This window comes from Oreochromis niloticus, linkage group LG9 (assembly GCF_001858045.2).
Source record: "Oreochromis niloticus isolate F11D_XX linkage group LG9, O_niloticus_UMD_NMBU, whole genome shotgun sequence".
Classification (NCBI taxonomy): Eukaryota; Metazoa; Chordata; class Actinopteri; order Cichliformes; family Cichlidae; genus Oreochromis; species Oreochromis niloticus.
The window spans coordinates 16658311-16673997 of NC_031974.2; the positions used below are offsets into that span (position 1 = coordinate 16658311).

General features: G+C 41.2%; 3 protein-coding genes across 3 annotated transcripts in view; 2 read left to right on the plus strand and 1 right to left on the minus strand.

Annotated features, from left to right (window-relative positions):
* On the plus strand, window positions 1-2862 carry mnx1 (motor neuron and pancreas homeobox 1). The gene is made up of 3 exons (XM_003439223.5): window positions 1-644; window positions 1311-1471; window positions 2021-2862. Exons 1-3 carry the CDS (start codon window positions 146-148, stop codon window positions 2306-2308), a joined length of 948 nt encoding a protein of 315 aa, XP_003439271.1. The 5' UTR covers window positions 1-145; the 3' UTR covers window positions 2309-2862.
* Window positions 2863-4523: 1661 nt separating this feature from the next.
* Window positions 4524-15124, minus strand: nom1 (nucleolar protein with MIF4G domain 1). Its single transcript, XM_013277420.3, has 11 exons — window positions 14048-15124; window positions 13830-13942; window positions 12329-12524; window positions 10020-10343; window positions 9769-9879; window positions 9334-9504; window positions 7355-7476; window positions 7125-7257; window positions 5567-5698; window positions 5355-5464; window positions 4524-4981 (listed from the first exon to the last, which is right to left on the minus strand). The coding sequence occupies exons 1-11, from the start codon at window positions 14972-14974 to the stop codon at window positions 4804-4806; spliced, it is 2517 nt and encodes an 838-aa protein (XP_013132874.1). The 5' UTR covers window positions 14975-15124; the 3' UTR covers window positions 4524-4803.
* Window positions 15125-15171: 47 nt separating this feature from the next.
* The window catches only part of lmbr1 (limb development membrane protein 1), a 37879-nt gene continuing 37363 nt past the window's right edge, over window positions 15172-15687 (plus strand). Inside the window, exon 1 of the mRNA XM_013277430.3 lies at window positions 15172-15404. Coding sequence (XP_013132884.1) covers window positions 15342-15404 — 63 coding nt within the window. The 5' untranslated portion in view covers window positions 15172-15341. The remainder of the gene's footprint in view (window positions 15405-15687) is intronic.

The window sequence follows — 15687 nt, forward strand, 5'->3', positions numbered from 1 at the left end:
CTCCTTCTGACAGGGATTAAGTGTGACACGGAGCTCCTCTCACACACTCCGGATCCCATCATAACTTTTGAGAGGTGGGGAAACGGCTGTGGCTTCTCCTTCAGTCTGAGCAGCAGAGGCGAGAAGGACGCGCACCGGGTCACCGATGGAGAAATCAAAAAACTTTCGCATTGACGCGCTTTTAGCAGTCGATACACCCAAGGCGCAGACCTCGCCGCTGGCGCTTGTCACTTCCCTGTCTTCCTCCTCCTCCTCCATCCCATCGTCTGGAAGTGTGGCAGCCGCGGAGCTGACCACCAGTGCCGATTCTTTACGCGCCGACACGCCGTCTCCGCCGAGGATTTCCACCTGCGGGTTGATTCCCAAACCGGGTTTCCTCAACAGCCCGCACAGCATGGTTGGATTACATCCGCAGAGCACGGCAGGGATTCCAGCACAGGCTCTCTACGGTCATCCCATGTACACCTACTCGGCTGCTGCGCTTACAGGCCAACACCCTGCCCTGTCCTACTCCTATCCACACGGCTCCCATCACCACCACACCAGCGATCCCATTAAACTGACAGCCAGCACCTTCCAGCTAGACCACTGGCTCCGGGTCTCCACGGCCGGGATGATGCTCCCCAAAATGTCTGACTTTAATTGTGAGTAGTTTCAGTTTCATGACACAGTATTTTGGCAATTTCAAATCCCTCACTTTTAATAAATCCCCAAAATATTATTCAGCCCTTGGTTGTGGTGTAGTCTGCTTTATGTCTTATTTAACAAGATATCTTGAAGAGTAAGAATAATGCTGGCCTAGATGCCCATAAACTGTGATTTAACTTGGAATAAAGTTAGATTTGGGAATTTCTGGTGCACAATTTCTATCAGATATTATCGTCTGAAGGGAACTGTGCGTGACACACTGATGCTTTTTCATAGAGGAACTAAAATGGACAGATAATGGACAGTGGGAAAGTGGCAGAGGAGTGTGAAACCCACAGTCGACATGCTATTTGCTCACCAGATACTGCCTTTTTGTTTCTGCTCGTTTTAACAGATTTGCTCAAAACTGGGTGGCAAATAGCTTGTCTGTGGATGTATTGATGGCGAGACAAGCTTGCTGTTTGAGTGAACAAGGACGCATAATAAATAGCCTATGCTGCAGACTCCTTTTTACCCCCAAAGCATCCTCTACAACACAAACAGTTCTAATGTTATGATTTTGAATATTTGAATATGATGGCTTGCTTTACATAAAATGCATGACAGAAATTGCTGAATGTGTGAAAGCTGACTTCTTTTTTAAAATATATATATTCATGCAGCTCAGGCGCAGTCCAATTTACTTGGAAAGTGCCGAAGACCAAGAACTGCATTCACGAGTCAGCAGCTGCTGGAACTGGAGCATCAGTTCAAATTGAATAAGTACCTGTCAAGACCAAAGCGCTTTGAAGTGGCCACCTCCCTCATGCTGACAGAAACTCAGGTAAAATATGTCTGCACGACAGCACACACAGATTACACAGATTACATATATTTGTTTTTAAACTAGAATTTTGCAGAATGATTGAAACAGTTTGTGTTTAGTATTTGATATGAAAAAAATATTTTAATAGCATATATATGAATGATAACTTGAAGTTATGATAACTTAATTTTTCAACTCGTGTTTCTAAACTCTCAGAATGAAAATTCGGCTTTAAAAAATATTTTAACTTAAAAAAATACATATAGACATACATCGATTAAAGCTGATTTTACTAGATTCTACAGATTTTTTAAACATTGTATTACATTTCAGGCGGAAGGATGACTGCAATACCCAAAAGGTCAATGTCAGGCGCACGGGTGACTTTTACGCGCCGATAGCACCTTCATCCGCGTGCTATTTTTAGTATTTTTGGAGAATTTTATGAGTTCATACATAATATTGCACATTGGGTGTGGTAGAAAATGAAGGGATACGGAGAAGTTGACGATTTGTTGCCCACGTGTCCTTCACACCAGTTTAAATCATTAATTTTCCCTTTTCCAGGTTAAAATCTGGTTCCAGAACAGACGCATGAAGTGGAAGAGAAGCAAGAAGGCAAAAGAGCAGGCCGCCCAGGAGGCCGAGAAGCAGAAAGGCTCCAAGGGCGGCCAAGAGAAATCAGACGGACTCGAACAGTCGGATTATCACAGCAAGACGGACTCAAAAAACGGCAGAATAAGAGATTTCAGGGACAGTGACGACGACGAAGGCGAAAATTTCCTGTACAACTCGTCAGACTGCTCTTCGGACGACGAGAGGAATCACAACAGTGACATAAGTCCGCAGCCTTGAAGCTTGAAGCAAAAGGGCGAAGGCAGCGTTTTCCATTTCTAGTGACTCTGGGGGGGCTTTCGCTGTAAAATGCAGTTAGATGCATGTAATCCAACCTCTAATCACATACTTGGAATTGTGGAGATCTTTGTTTTTGTTATGAAAATAATAAAATGTAGGTCAAGAATAGACCCTCGTGTCATAAACAAGCAATAAAGCAGAAGATTTGCGGTTTATATCGTGCAGCATCCGGCTATAGGTAAAACTGTGATATAGCCTATTGCATGGTTATATGCAAACGCTGTAAACTGGCTCAGGATTTTGCAATATCCACCTGCTGTGATGGTTAGTTTATCAGCAATAATCTTTCAATTATATCCTATCCTATATCCCTTACACTAAATAGTGGCTCTTTTATTTTTGTTCTTTGTGATGTTTTACTTCCTCAGTGCCATATCACACTGGAAAAATGTTATGTTTATTTTTCTATCTGTATTTATAAAACAGTCATACATCTGCATGCTAAATTATTGTTTAGCGTCTTCGCAAACAATGTGAAATAAAGTGTTTTGGGGTTTTTTCTATATAAAACTATTTTCTTTCTTGCCAACGCACTCCCTCTGATTTATGATTTTGCTCGCAGTGTGTTTCCGGACAGAGGTTTGTGTTTTCCTCCTTGCTCTGACAGGTCGGGTCATGGGAATTACTGTTAATAGCGCTGTCGGATCTGTGCAAACGTGCAGTGTGAGCAAACAGCAAGGAGGCAGTCAGACGGAGGAAACATTTCACACCACACTAGCAATGGGCTCGTATTAATAAAGCTTTTTAAAGGCGTGTTAAGCGACAAACTTGGCTGCTCAGGCACTATTTTCAGTACTGAAATCATTCAAACTCATAAAGTCAGCTTAACAAAATATAAATAATTGACAATTGACCTCACAGGATGCGCGTTTGTGGAAACTGGGCAGTATTGGTGCAAATTTTTTGAGCAATAATAATTTAATAATACGAATATATTCTAATCCGTGTAACATCTAAATTCCATGAGGTAACAGCTATAAATTGTAAGCATAGATCATATATATATATGCAGGCCAAATAATAGCGCCTGGTTTTTGGTGAAAATGAGTGGACATCCTCAAATCTCACCGGCTGCTAATGTGTTGATATCCAGCCTGACGCTCTTTCAGACGAACCACCTATTTTATTATATTATGTATATCTCAATTAATCCGACTTGGCCTCTGAGGCAGTTTAATAACCCTCGTGTGCGCGCTTTTACGCATGGGTCTCTTTCCAGAAAGCAGGGCTAGCCGTGATTTGACGCGTTAATCTATAGCAGGGTCTCACTGATTATGTGCCATTTGTATCGGGATTAGTGAAGGATCTGTTGGTTATCTTCTGCTGTTTGCTTTAGCAGACTAAATCAAAGTTCAGCTGAGGGTCAGACCCACACACCAGGTGAGGCTGAAGGAAACTCTCCGGCTCATGGTTGCAGACAATAGCCAGTGTATGGAGTGCACAGTGAGCCTATTGATCCCATTATCTCCACCTCAGCAGCCAAATTCTCAAGCTTTTCCACCAAAATTCTCAACTGACTGAATTGATGAAGTAATTGTACTCTCTAAAATTACCTGAAACAGCTCGCAACATTTCCCCCGGGTGACCTTGGTGTCCGATTCCTGACCTCAGGGTACTGCTCCGGAGTCTTGGATTGATTTAGGCCACACCAGTGGAGCTAATTAATAGGAGCAAGTATCAAATCTAGCAGATTGACGCTGCTATGCTAACAATGCGGAGAGGCACTGGTGTCAGCTAGCGAACAGTATAGGACAGATTCATGGCTCCAGGTCATTTCATTAAGGCGTGTAAACACCTCTCCGTTCTCTCTGCTCCCAGAGCAAATATCAACAAAAGGATAGACATACACAAATATGCAGCAATCAGCCACGTTTAAGGCTGAAAAAGACCTGATTAAAAGTTGCTTTATCATGTGGAAGGTGTAAATAGACTCAGTAAAGCCCAGAAGAATAGACCCAGGTGACCAAACTGTGCAATATTAACTCTTGATGCACACTGCCTCCCTGAGGGCAGTCTCTGAAGAAAACTAGACGGACTTACGCCAACACAAAACAGTTCTTTTTCCACATAAAGGAGCTGAAAGTTAATTTATCGAGGTTTTCTTTGACATGAAGGTACAGGATATTTTCTTTCATAACAAATATACAAGAGCATGAACATTATGTAATTATTTATTACGGTGTATTACCCTTTAAATGCTGGTGTGTGCCTGAGGGAATCAATAACTTTCAAATGTAAAAATCTTTCTTTATTGTACAAAGACACCCCAAAGCAAAGTGGTAGATTTAACCACATCTTCTTCATTTCCTTGTTTCCTTTGTAAGTAACACAGTAGGTTTATGTTTTTGTATTAGAAGGTCTTCTGTTGTTCCAGTTTGTTTTGTTTTTTCATCACAGTCCATATTTTGAGTTTTTGCTGTGTGCATTTCTGTGTTTTACAGTTTTAGCTTTGTCTCTTTTGCCTCCATGGCTTTGGTGGCGAGTTGGGCACGCTCTGACAGCAATGCTGCTTGCTCCGGTGCTCCCTGGGACTGGACGTTCTTCAGGAGGAAGTGGTCTATGAAAAGCTTCAAGCCCTCCCTCAGCATTCCTAGCTTGGGAATTCCTGAAATCCTGGCAGAAGGGAAACAAAAAGAGTCACAATTGACTTTTCAAGGTGTGAGCTAATAGCGGTTAATAGAAAGTAGATGGTACAGCCATATGGTAGTATAGCTATACATCTATGCCTCAGTGCAGCCTCACAGGGCTTTAGTCATGGCTGCAGCTCTTAATTTTGTTTTTCTTGACAGAGGTGCACCAGCAGCTCCTGGCTACAAACTCTGTGTGATGTCCGACTGCACCCATGTGAAAACCATAGCTCCGGTAATGCAGTGACTTTACAGGAAGAAACACTCTACAGAGACAACCTTTCTAAATCAAATGGAAAAAAAACCTAAACTATCCCCTGCTATGTGTGACATCACTCTCCTGACATTGCGCAGCTCACCTTCCAAATATGCTGGCCAGCTCCTCGGGCTCAGTTTCTTTCAGTAGTTTGGTTATCAGCTGACGCAAGAAGCGCACTGTGGGCTTATCTAGTTCCCCAAACTCTATTACCTAAAGGCACAAACAGCAGAGGTTAATGCAAAGAATAGGTTTAATAAGGTTTAATCTGTAAAATCAACTAAATACATGTAACATATACATAATATTGATTACTTTGAGAATGGAGAGTGAGAGGCATTTCCTCTGAAGGAAGCAGGTGACCAGCTGGACCAGATTGTTAAAGGTGCTGCTGGAAAGGTTGGGCAGCTCCCTGAACTTGTCCCAGAGGCTGAACTGGAAAGTCATCTATGAGAAAGGAGAGAGGGTTTGAAGGAATAATTAAATCCAGAAACAGACATATCATATAGTATTGTGTAAAGGAACAGGAATAGTTCTCCAGGCTTCTTGAAGAACATTCAACGCCCTTCTTTGGATATTAGCTGGCTTTTATTTTATTTTTCTGTCAAGATGATCCCACACTGCTTCAATAATGTTGAGGTTCAAGCTCTGTGGAGGCCAATCTACGACTGACAGAAAAAAACCCACACAGTGGGACATTATCCAGGTATGCGTTTTCTGCATTGACAGTGTGTTTGGGATCATTTTTATGCTGAGAAATGAAGCCGCTGGCAATCAGATGCTTTCCAGATGCTACTGCATGGTGGAGCAAAATCTAACATGACCCCTAACACCACTGGCTGAAAAGCAGCTCCAAACCATCTTTTTCCTTAAGAAGATGCCTTTTAGACACTGTTCATCTGCAGTAGATAGTTTTTTCTTAATGCCATTTCTTCTTTTGTCATTCACGTGTCCAGTTTACTTAAATTTTTAGGACACACTGCACATGATGCCTAAATATGCCAAGTTTTTGGCCAATAGCTTTTTGTGATTCACCCCATCGGTGTGAAAAGAAAACTATTATAATCCTGTCAAACTGTTACCTTTGGCATTTCTGTAAATTCTACTAATGACAAAGAAATGGGAAAAATTATGTGTTTCTGCTTTTTTATGCTTGAATGATTCATATGCAAGTTTTAAGTGGCTTAAAAACACTTACAAGAACTTGACTGAAAATGAGTGAAAAAGCAGCCAATGACAAAAGAACCCCCAGAAAGCCCAGAGAACTATTGCTCAAGATCACTTTAAAATAAAAGACAAGCCTGGCTCATTGATGCAAAACAGATAGAAATGAGGGATGGCTAAAGACTTTTACACAACACTATATCCACAATACCGTCATCAGTGATTCCCAAATTAAGCACCTTAAATAACCGACTCCTCTAAACAGGTAACCCTCTCATCGAGACCCAGTTTACATGTGAAAAGCAAACATTCCCACCAGCTCCATTCTGGAGCTCTTTGATGAGGACAATGGTCACCAGTTTCTGATATGAGCTGCAGGCCTACATGACAGGCAAAGTAGGAAGTGTGGTCTCAACGCCATTGTTTGTAGTCACAGTTTGAGTCAAATCAGAAGCCAGAGGTGTTAGAGGCTCCCACACTGCAGAGGTGAACTGCAGGCCACACACAGATCACACACAGTCTGAGAGACCGGGTGGTCATATGCACGTGCCACGTAATTAAATCCCATAATGAACCCTTTTAAACTGATTATGCAAACTTATGAGACTTTAAAACTAAAATATTATAAGAAGGATTTACAGTATAATCCACCATAACCATTGATTGAACAAGCAGCACATGTCTTACATGGTTTTGCTAATAAGGCTACCTGGAAGCGACGGTCATGTGAGCAGAATTTCTCTCCCAGTATGACGTAAAAGGCGTTGAAGTTTTTCTCTTGGAGACAGCAGTCCATCAGAACATGAACAATCTCTCTCTCCTGCTTGTCCTTCAGACCCATCCTTTAAAAAAAGCAAATTAAAAATAAATAAAACTTTCAAATGGGCTAAACTACTCCAAAAACTGAAGAAAGAGACAGAGATGTGAGACGAAACAAACCTCAACAGCTTCTCAAATGCATCCAGGTAATCTTCACTGGTCATAAGCACGCAGAAGATGTTCCTTCTGACATCAGTGTTCATCCTCTGTTTCCTGGCCAGCTCTAACACTTTGGCACTAAACTAAAACAAATAAAACAATGACAACAGTTAGAGAAAGATAAATGCTATCATTACTGACGAAGCCATGCTTTCCCCGTACCTTATTTATTTGTTAATCATTGTCCTAACAAAGCTGCAGGTTAAGACTTTGATGCAAATGAGGAAAAAATATAAAAGGATTAAAAATGGAGAGCTGGGATCATAGTACAGTTCCTGAAAATATTCTATAAAAAGATAAACCGGCTAAATGTCGGACTCATGGGAATGTTGACGAACAGCATAGATGCAGAGTGGAAAGAAACTTGCTGCCTCCTTGTGGCCAACAGAGATACTGCTGCAGAAAAGCATTAATAAGTTTGGAAGAGTGCACGGTACTTAGAATAACTTGATTTTTCTGAGTGAGCAATACTAAACGAGTTAGTTCAACTGACATATATGTCAATATAGATCAGCTGACATATATGACACATGCCAACTAACATATATGTCAGCTCACATATGTCATATGTGTAACTTGAACTAATTCATTTAGTATTGTAACTGATATATATTGACATACATCTCAGTTGAACTAATTCATTTAGCATTGCTCACTCAGAAAAATCAAGTTATCCTAAGCACAGTGAACAAGTTCCCCTAACTTGGCTATCTCAAGTCAACTAAGGCAACGAGTTTTGGTATTTATTTTAAGTACTAGCAACTTATTCACATTTACAGTGTCCAAATGTGAAAGGAGGAAAAAAATGTTATCTTAATTTGATCTGTCTAGAAGTGCACTAACATTTTTTTTTTTTTTTCTTTAAGCAAAACACGGTGAGGAAAATGGAAAAAAAAAATAAAATATGGTGGCAACCATCAGGTGGTCAGTGTTACAGTGTCAAAATGTACACACTACATATTTGCTGCAGAAGGAAAATTTTAAATCCAGGGACTGTTGGAACTGAAAAAAATCTATTAGTTTTCTTCTTGGAAGCAAGTAATTTAAAGGGTTTATTGTGGTAGTGTCATCATTGCCAGAATCTCCTCAGCTGTGCTCATGAGAAGGCCGTTCACTCCGAACATCGGGGTGTCCAAGCAAAACCTTGGGTTTGCACAGGGAGGCTTAATTGCTTCTTTATTAACTGTTCTCATGATCGAAGGAGCCAGAATGAAGTGATGGAGCGGTTAAAATTCATGAAAAACTCCTTTGATTCTAGAAAGGCAAAATTAACAGTTACCAAGTAATTATTCTTGGTAAATATTGTCTTATTCTGTTAATTGTCTTAACTGAACGCACACCCCAGTTATTAATATAGATCTTACAAATAACACCCAAACTACTGGATGTGAAGCTACCTGTAAAACTGGTTATATCCTTGGATGTGTGTTTACTCTAGGTGAAGCAATCCATTGCTTCATCAGTGAAGAACACTCCAAGGCCACACACGGAAGATGGAAAATGTCACTTTTGAAAGGATCTGCGGCCCTTTAGACGTCAGATCTGCTTCAAAGTGATGATCCTAATAGGAATACGTTTAATTTCTAATTTAATGATGCTTCTGTCCAACTTGTTGTCTTTCATTTTTTGTCATTACAAAAAAAAAAAAAAAAAAAAAAAAAAAAATCAATATCCACTCCTCATATTGATCAGTTTTTGCTAACCAATACAATAATTCTTCTAAGGCATTAAGACAAACAGTCATTCTTTGAAAATCAATCAGTGCCTCCCACATGTTTCTCTACCATTTTTGAACACAGCAGACGGCCCAGTGAATTTTCATTGATATACACACATCTGAAGCAGATGTCTCACACTAATCCAGATGTGCTCCTGCTGCCTAATTTAAACATGAGTTCTGCTATAATAATTCAATATCTTCTGCAGCTCCGGTACTCTACCTGTCCTTCAGCAGGGCGTTGTTTTGTGGTTGTGTCCTCTTGCTTGCTGATCATGGGAGCGCCGCTCCACGATGAGCCGACAATCCACCAGCGGCCCACCTGCTCTGCTGCCAGGAGATTATCAAGAGAGACCCTCAGCTTCATGTCACTGCCCCCTGCGCTTCTGTGGATCTGAGCATCACAAGGTATTAGCAATGAGAAGACTCGGCTGGTTAACACCAGCTTTATTATTTAGTAATATTGTGTCAGGATTCCTGAAGGTGTGAACTATTAAAGTAGAAGTTTAAGTCTATAAAAGTGGTACTCTGGGGCCACCTGGTGGTACAAGTGGAGGCTAAGAGAATGATTATCATGTTCAATAGGATTAAGTTCAGGCTTAGAGCTATTTTTAATAATGCAGGTAATAAAATAAAATAAAATATGGCTTTCACCCACCAGAGTCCTCTGCAGCTTCCTTAGTCTCTCCACAGGCTCGGGATCATAGCCAGGGATCTTCCTCATGTCATTGTTTTTCAATGCCATCATTGTTTCCAGCATGAAACGCACCTGAGGACGGGTTTTCACAACTCAGACATGCTTCTAAACTTGATACATGGTTGAGAAATCATGACACAGCATTGTGATCAGTTAGGAAATAAAATGTAATCTTGTTTTAAAAAAAACAAAATCTGATCTCATCTCCCTACCCTGGTTTGATCCTGAAACTTCGACCCCATATTGCTGGCCTTGTGTTGGGCTTCAGAGATGAGCTCCTTCAGAGCCAGAGGATCGTCCTTCCTCAGGGCGAAGCCCACATTCCTCAGCACAAACAGGACCAGCTCGATGTCCTTTTCTGTAAATGTTCCCACCAGCAGTTTTAGCATGTCGAAGATGAGGACGGAATGTACCACCTGGAAGTTATACAGGTGAGCAACGATGGCGATCAGGTTGTCGCACTCTTTGCCTCCACTCGGGTTCTTGTAGTGCTCGTCAAACTTTCGCACAACTGTCTCCAGAAAATGGGCTCCTACCTGGAAAAGGAGAAGATGTATAAGATATGTGATCAACATGAGAGCAATATACAGCGCTATGAAAAAGTATCTCCCCCTTTCCTGAATTCTTATTTCTTTGCATATTTGTTACACATACATGTTTCATGTGAAAGAAAATTTTATATTAGACAAAAACAACTCATGTGATGCTTCAGTTTATTTTTTAGTTATTCTTTTTGTCCAAACCTACCTGACCCTATTTGAAAAAAAATAATCACCCCTTCCTTGTTAAATCTTGAATCTGTCCTAAACAAATAACTGGTTGTGCCCCCTTTGGCACTTCTTTTCGAGCATGAAATGCCTGTTTAAGCTCGTGCCAAAACATCTCGATCAGATTTAAGTCCAGACTCTGACTAGGCCACTCCAAAACCTTCATTAGGCTTTTGCTGGTCTGTTTTGGATTATTGTCCTGTTGCAGAAGCCAAGTGTGCTTGAGTGTCAAGGCATGAACTGATTATGGCCAGTGTGTTTAATCTCAGTAGATCAATGATTTAATAGGAGGCTGCAAATAGTTTTTCACCACAGTTAGTTTAGATAGCATTATTTCCCTTAACAAATAAAATCATCATTTAAAAACTGCATTTTGTATTTTACTCGCGTTATCTTTGTCCAATATTAAAATTTGTTTGATGATCTGAAACATTTAAGTGAAAAAAATATGCCAAATAATAAAAAAGTGCAAAAACTTTAATATATGACAAGGTTTGTAAACAAACCCAAATGTTTAAGCCAATAGCACATGGCTTAAAATATCAACCTAATGCTTATAAAACTACATATAGTGCTATAGCGACTGCAGCTTTCGACCAGGAGAAGATGTCGTCAGGTGGTGTTCAACTATTATCGGGCGTTTCAACCCTGAAAAACAACAGCCTCAGGTCGTTGTTCCCAGTTACCCTCCTCCCTCTTATTCTAGAGCCAACAAGCAGCTCTCTCGGCAGCGTCTTCTAACCTATGGATGGCTTCTTTTTATCTCTTCCTGTTATTCCAAAAGCCGTGAGTGTGTTCCACTCAGACTGTGCAGGGAACCTCCTGCATCCTACTTCGACTGGGAATAGCCAGGCCTGCCGCCCTCTGTCTCTGCAGCCTTGGATTAAGTCCTGGTACTTATTGCCTTTTCCGTCTGTAGCTTGTTGGTGATGGAAGGGCGTAATAAACTGAGCGGAGCAAGGCTCCAATCTCCAAGTAATCTCACTTCATCTAGGTTCCTTGTGAACCCAGTTCTGTTGCCCTGGACGCTCTACCTTCCTCGTCTAACTCCTGGACCTCAGCTTGGACCATGTCTCTCCTCTGTCTTGGATCAGATTTTACCCATTATTGCAAGTGAGTGGATCCGAATCCCTGACGCCCCAACCAGGGGTTGCCAGTAACGTCTCTCAACTTCAGCATACTTTCTGCTTGTGCCAATGATGTGTCTCCATTTGCGTCCAGCTATTGTGGTGACTCCTGTATCAGTCACCTTGTTGTCAGTGGAGTCTCTAAGGAGCCACACTGAATTCCTCCACTACTGATGACAAACAAAAGTCTTTGTAGCATACCATGCTGGAATAGCCAGACCTTGAATTTGCCTGGAAGGCCTGAATTTAATATTTATGTTTTATGTCATTTAGAGAATGACATAAACCAAACTGACAGATAACAGTCAGTGTTACAGATCACCTTCCAATTTATTTAAAGGGTATTACTTTTCAACTGAGATGTGCGAAAAGAAGCTAGCCAGTTAGATAAACAGCCTCCTGTAAATAATCTAAGAGCTGATGTGAATCAGGTCAGTGGTTTTTATTTCTCACACACACCAGCAACCGTGTTAACGCTTTTACCCATGTACCAGATCTGAGCATCTCCACAAGTTTACAGGAAGTAAAACCAGCCTACAAGCTCTATTTTAAATACCTCTGTGTCTATTTGAAAATTTCTGGCAGACCATAAACCTCAAATTGAGGGATCAAAGGAGGCGCTCTTACCTCCAAGCCCACAGCATGATGGAGGATGCTGACAAGCAGGATGTGCTCCATCAGTAATCTGTCTGGCATCAGGGTCGGGGTGACGCAAGCTGCTAGCAGCAACTCTGTCAGGGTGTCGTTCATGTCCTTCCTGCTGGAGCTCATATACAGCTCCTCTAGCTGACCGCAGATGGATGACATGTTGGGCTCGCTCAACCTGAGAATGACAAAACAACACTGAACTCTGCAGAATTTAAATAACTTACATGAATTTTTCCTATGTGTGGGAATTTAAACTACCTACTTCTTTCAGTACCTGCATTTAACTAACCAGGTAACAAGCAAGAGCCTTCCACTGAATAATTCCTGAAGTGATTAATTATTTTTTTTATAAAATGTTTGTTTGCTTGTAATAGTTGGTTGCAGAAAAGTCTCTGCATAAAACCTGGATTAAAATCCATCAAAATTACCCATTTATAAATTTAAAACCATGAGTAGGTATTACTAAACTAAGACAAACCACCTATGGCTCATATACTACACTGGAGTTTGTGGGTGATAGTTAGAAAACACTTAAAAGCAAATAAAGCGCTGTATGAATGTGTGTAAAGGACTGAACGTGGGTTGTAGTAAAGTGTTAGTGCTATACAAGTACCTGTCCTGCCTATGCCTAAGATGAGCTTTGTAGGCTGCTATCAATATTCTCAGTTAGCTGTAGCCAAGTTTTACATTTTGTTTTTAAAAGGGGGAGGGGTGTTTTCAGCCTTTATTGGACAGAACAGTCAAGAATACACAGGAAAGTAGGGAGAGCAGGGGGGAATGACTCTCAGGAAATGGACCAGGCCCAAATTGAACCAAGTCCCTGCAGCCTTTCGATATACGGGTCACCTGCTCAACCAGTGGAGCTATAGCGTCGCACATGAGTTATTATTTAACTGCTTTAGCTGTTATATGTTGTTGGTCCAAGAAGTCAGAGACAGAAAATTTGTTCATAATTATGATCTAGGTCTCATTATTTTGGACAGTGATTGCAGTTTTATCATATCAAAAGGTTCGCCCCCCCAGATTTGCTCAGTGTTTGCAACCCAGTCAGACCTCTCATGTCATCAGCTGCAGATCTTTTAAGTGTTCCCAGAGTTAGAAGGTGTGGTGAGCTGCTTATAGGTACTGTGGTCCTGTTCTTTGGAACAAGCTGCCTGCTTTCATAGATTTGGTTCTTATATAGCACTTTTCTACTCTACCTGAGCACTTTATATATGCCTAATTCACCACTTTAAATTATTTCTATCTAACATTGACACTCCGATGAATTCATCTGAGAGCAACTAGAGGTTTACATCTTGCCCAACTATGCAGACTGAAGCAGCCAGTGATTGAATCACCAACCATCTGATTAGTAGATGACCTGTTCTACCAGACAATTACAGCCAGGTATTTAAAAAAAAGACCCAAAATCAATTGATTCATATAATGAAATGTGCTATATAAATAAAATTCCCATTGGGGGATTTCATTGTGTTACCTGTTCATCAGACCTTTCACGTTCCTCTTCAGTTTTTCTAGCTCAGCTTTGCGTTTATCATCTCCCATGTTACGCAAATGAGGTGGCACGTACTTGCCACTTGTGGAGGTGACCTTGACATTGTAAGAATTAGTTTATGATTAGATTAATAGCTCAGTATGCAAGATTATCTAATGAAGTGATAGAAACAATCAGATATTACATGTATCTGCACTCACAGTTTCTGTTTTTGTATCAGGAGCGTCTGTTTCTTCCTCTGTTTCCCCTTCTTTTTCATCCTCCGAGTCAGGCCCGTCACTATCATTAAGCCCCTCTTGGTCATCCTCCATTTCCTCATCTTCATCAGCGTCCTCTTCATTAGACATGTCATCATCTTCATCCTCACCGTCATCATCAATGTCATCATCGCTGCCTTCACTCGCCATCTCACCTTCAGCTTCCGGGTCCTCGTCTGACCCCTGAGAGTCATCTAGCTTTTTAAAGTTCTCTTTGGCTGTTTCCATGTCAACATCATCATCTTCATACAACCCCACAGCTGATGATCCAGAGTCAAGCACCCCGAGGATGTAATCAAGTCCATCAGCCACAAAAGACTGAGGGAGACTTTTTTTGTTTTTCCTCTTGTTTAATCCAAGACATCGCTCCAGCTTCTTTATTTCTCTGTCCTCTTGTTCATTTGCCTCCATAAGTGCCATTTTTCTTGTTTCCTGAAGCTTATTGACTCGCTTGCCTTTCTTGGAAGGAGGTGGTGTCTCAGACTTGACTGACTTGTCTTTAGGCTCGATTGGATGAGACTTCGACCCTTCCTTCTTTGTTTTCTCCATTTTCTTTTTCTGCGTCTGTGGTTGTTGTTGCTTGTCCGCTCTTATTCTCGGGTTTCCTTCATCACTTGGGGGCAGAGAGAGAGTCTTTTTGCCCTCGTAGTGACTTTTCATTTTGGCTTTTTTCATTTTCCGCTTTTCCTTGCGTAGTTCCTTTCGGCTCTTCTTCTTCACAAATCTCAACCTCTGGTCACTCTCCGCTTCTTCCGAGCCACCTTTGCTTTTAATGAAGACATCCACTGCCTCCCTGTACTTCTGTAACACGGCATTGCCTTTCTTCTTATTCTTCGTGTTCTTACCTTTCTGCTTCCAGTTACCTTTCATTTCTACCAATTCAACGGTAGATAGCTTAGCCTGTAAACTGCTACAAGCATACAAAATAAAAGAAACTATGAACTATTCTGATCATATAAATACCTTACAATGCACATGTGTCTTCATGAGGATGACCCAGAAACACGTGACTGTTTCCCTTCCAGGGCAGCTGATGACGTATTTATTTTGGGGCGTTTTTTTCGGAGGCGGTGGGGAGGATCGATTTCGCTCCGATGTAAACTGTCTTTAACCAGTCAGAGCAGTCTATGCAGAACAGTAAAGACGAAGCAGGAGGAGTTGCTGCTCTGGTTGCTGTCAGTTGTACAGACGAGAATGTAGGGACTCAGTAGCTTTAATTGTTCTTGCAATATGAAGAATGGAAGAAGACGATGTGACTATTAGAGAGCAGAATTTCCACAGCCAAGTTCGGGAGTACATCGTAAGTAGCGGAGCGGCTAGCCAAGCCTAGCTCGCTAACGGTTGCTAGCGTTAGCTTCGCCTGTCAGTTTGACTCGGCAGTATTCCTTTAAGCTTGATATTGTATTTTAAGGTCCACTTAAAAAATGTAAAAAGAAACAATGAAATTTGATATCCGGTTATGTCACACACCAAGTTGGGTTTAAATATAAAAAAGCGCGTGGACCCGCTAATTAACACGAGCTTCCGTTAACGCTAGCTGCCACCAAGTTAATCACAGAAGGAGAACTTGGCTAACGTACTAT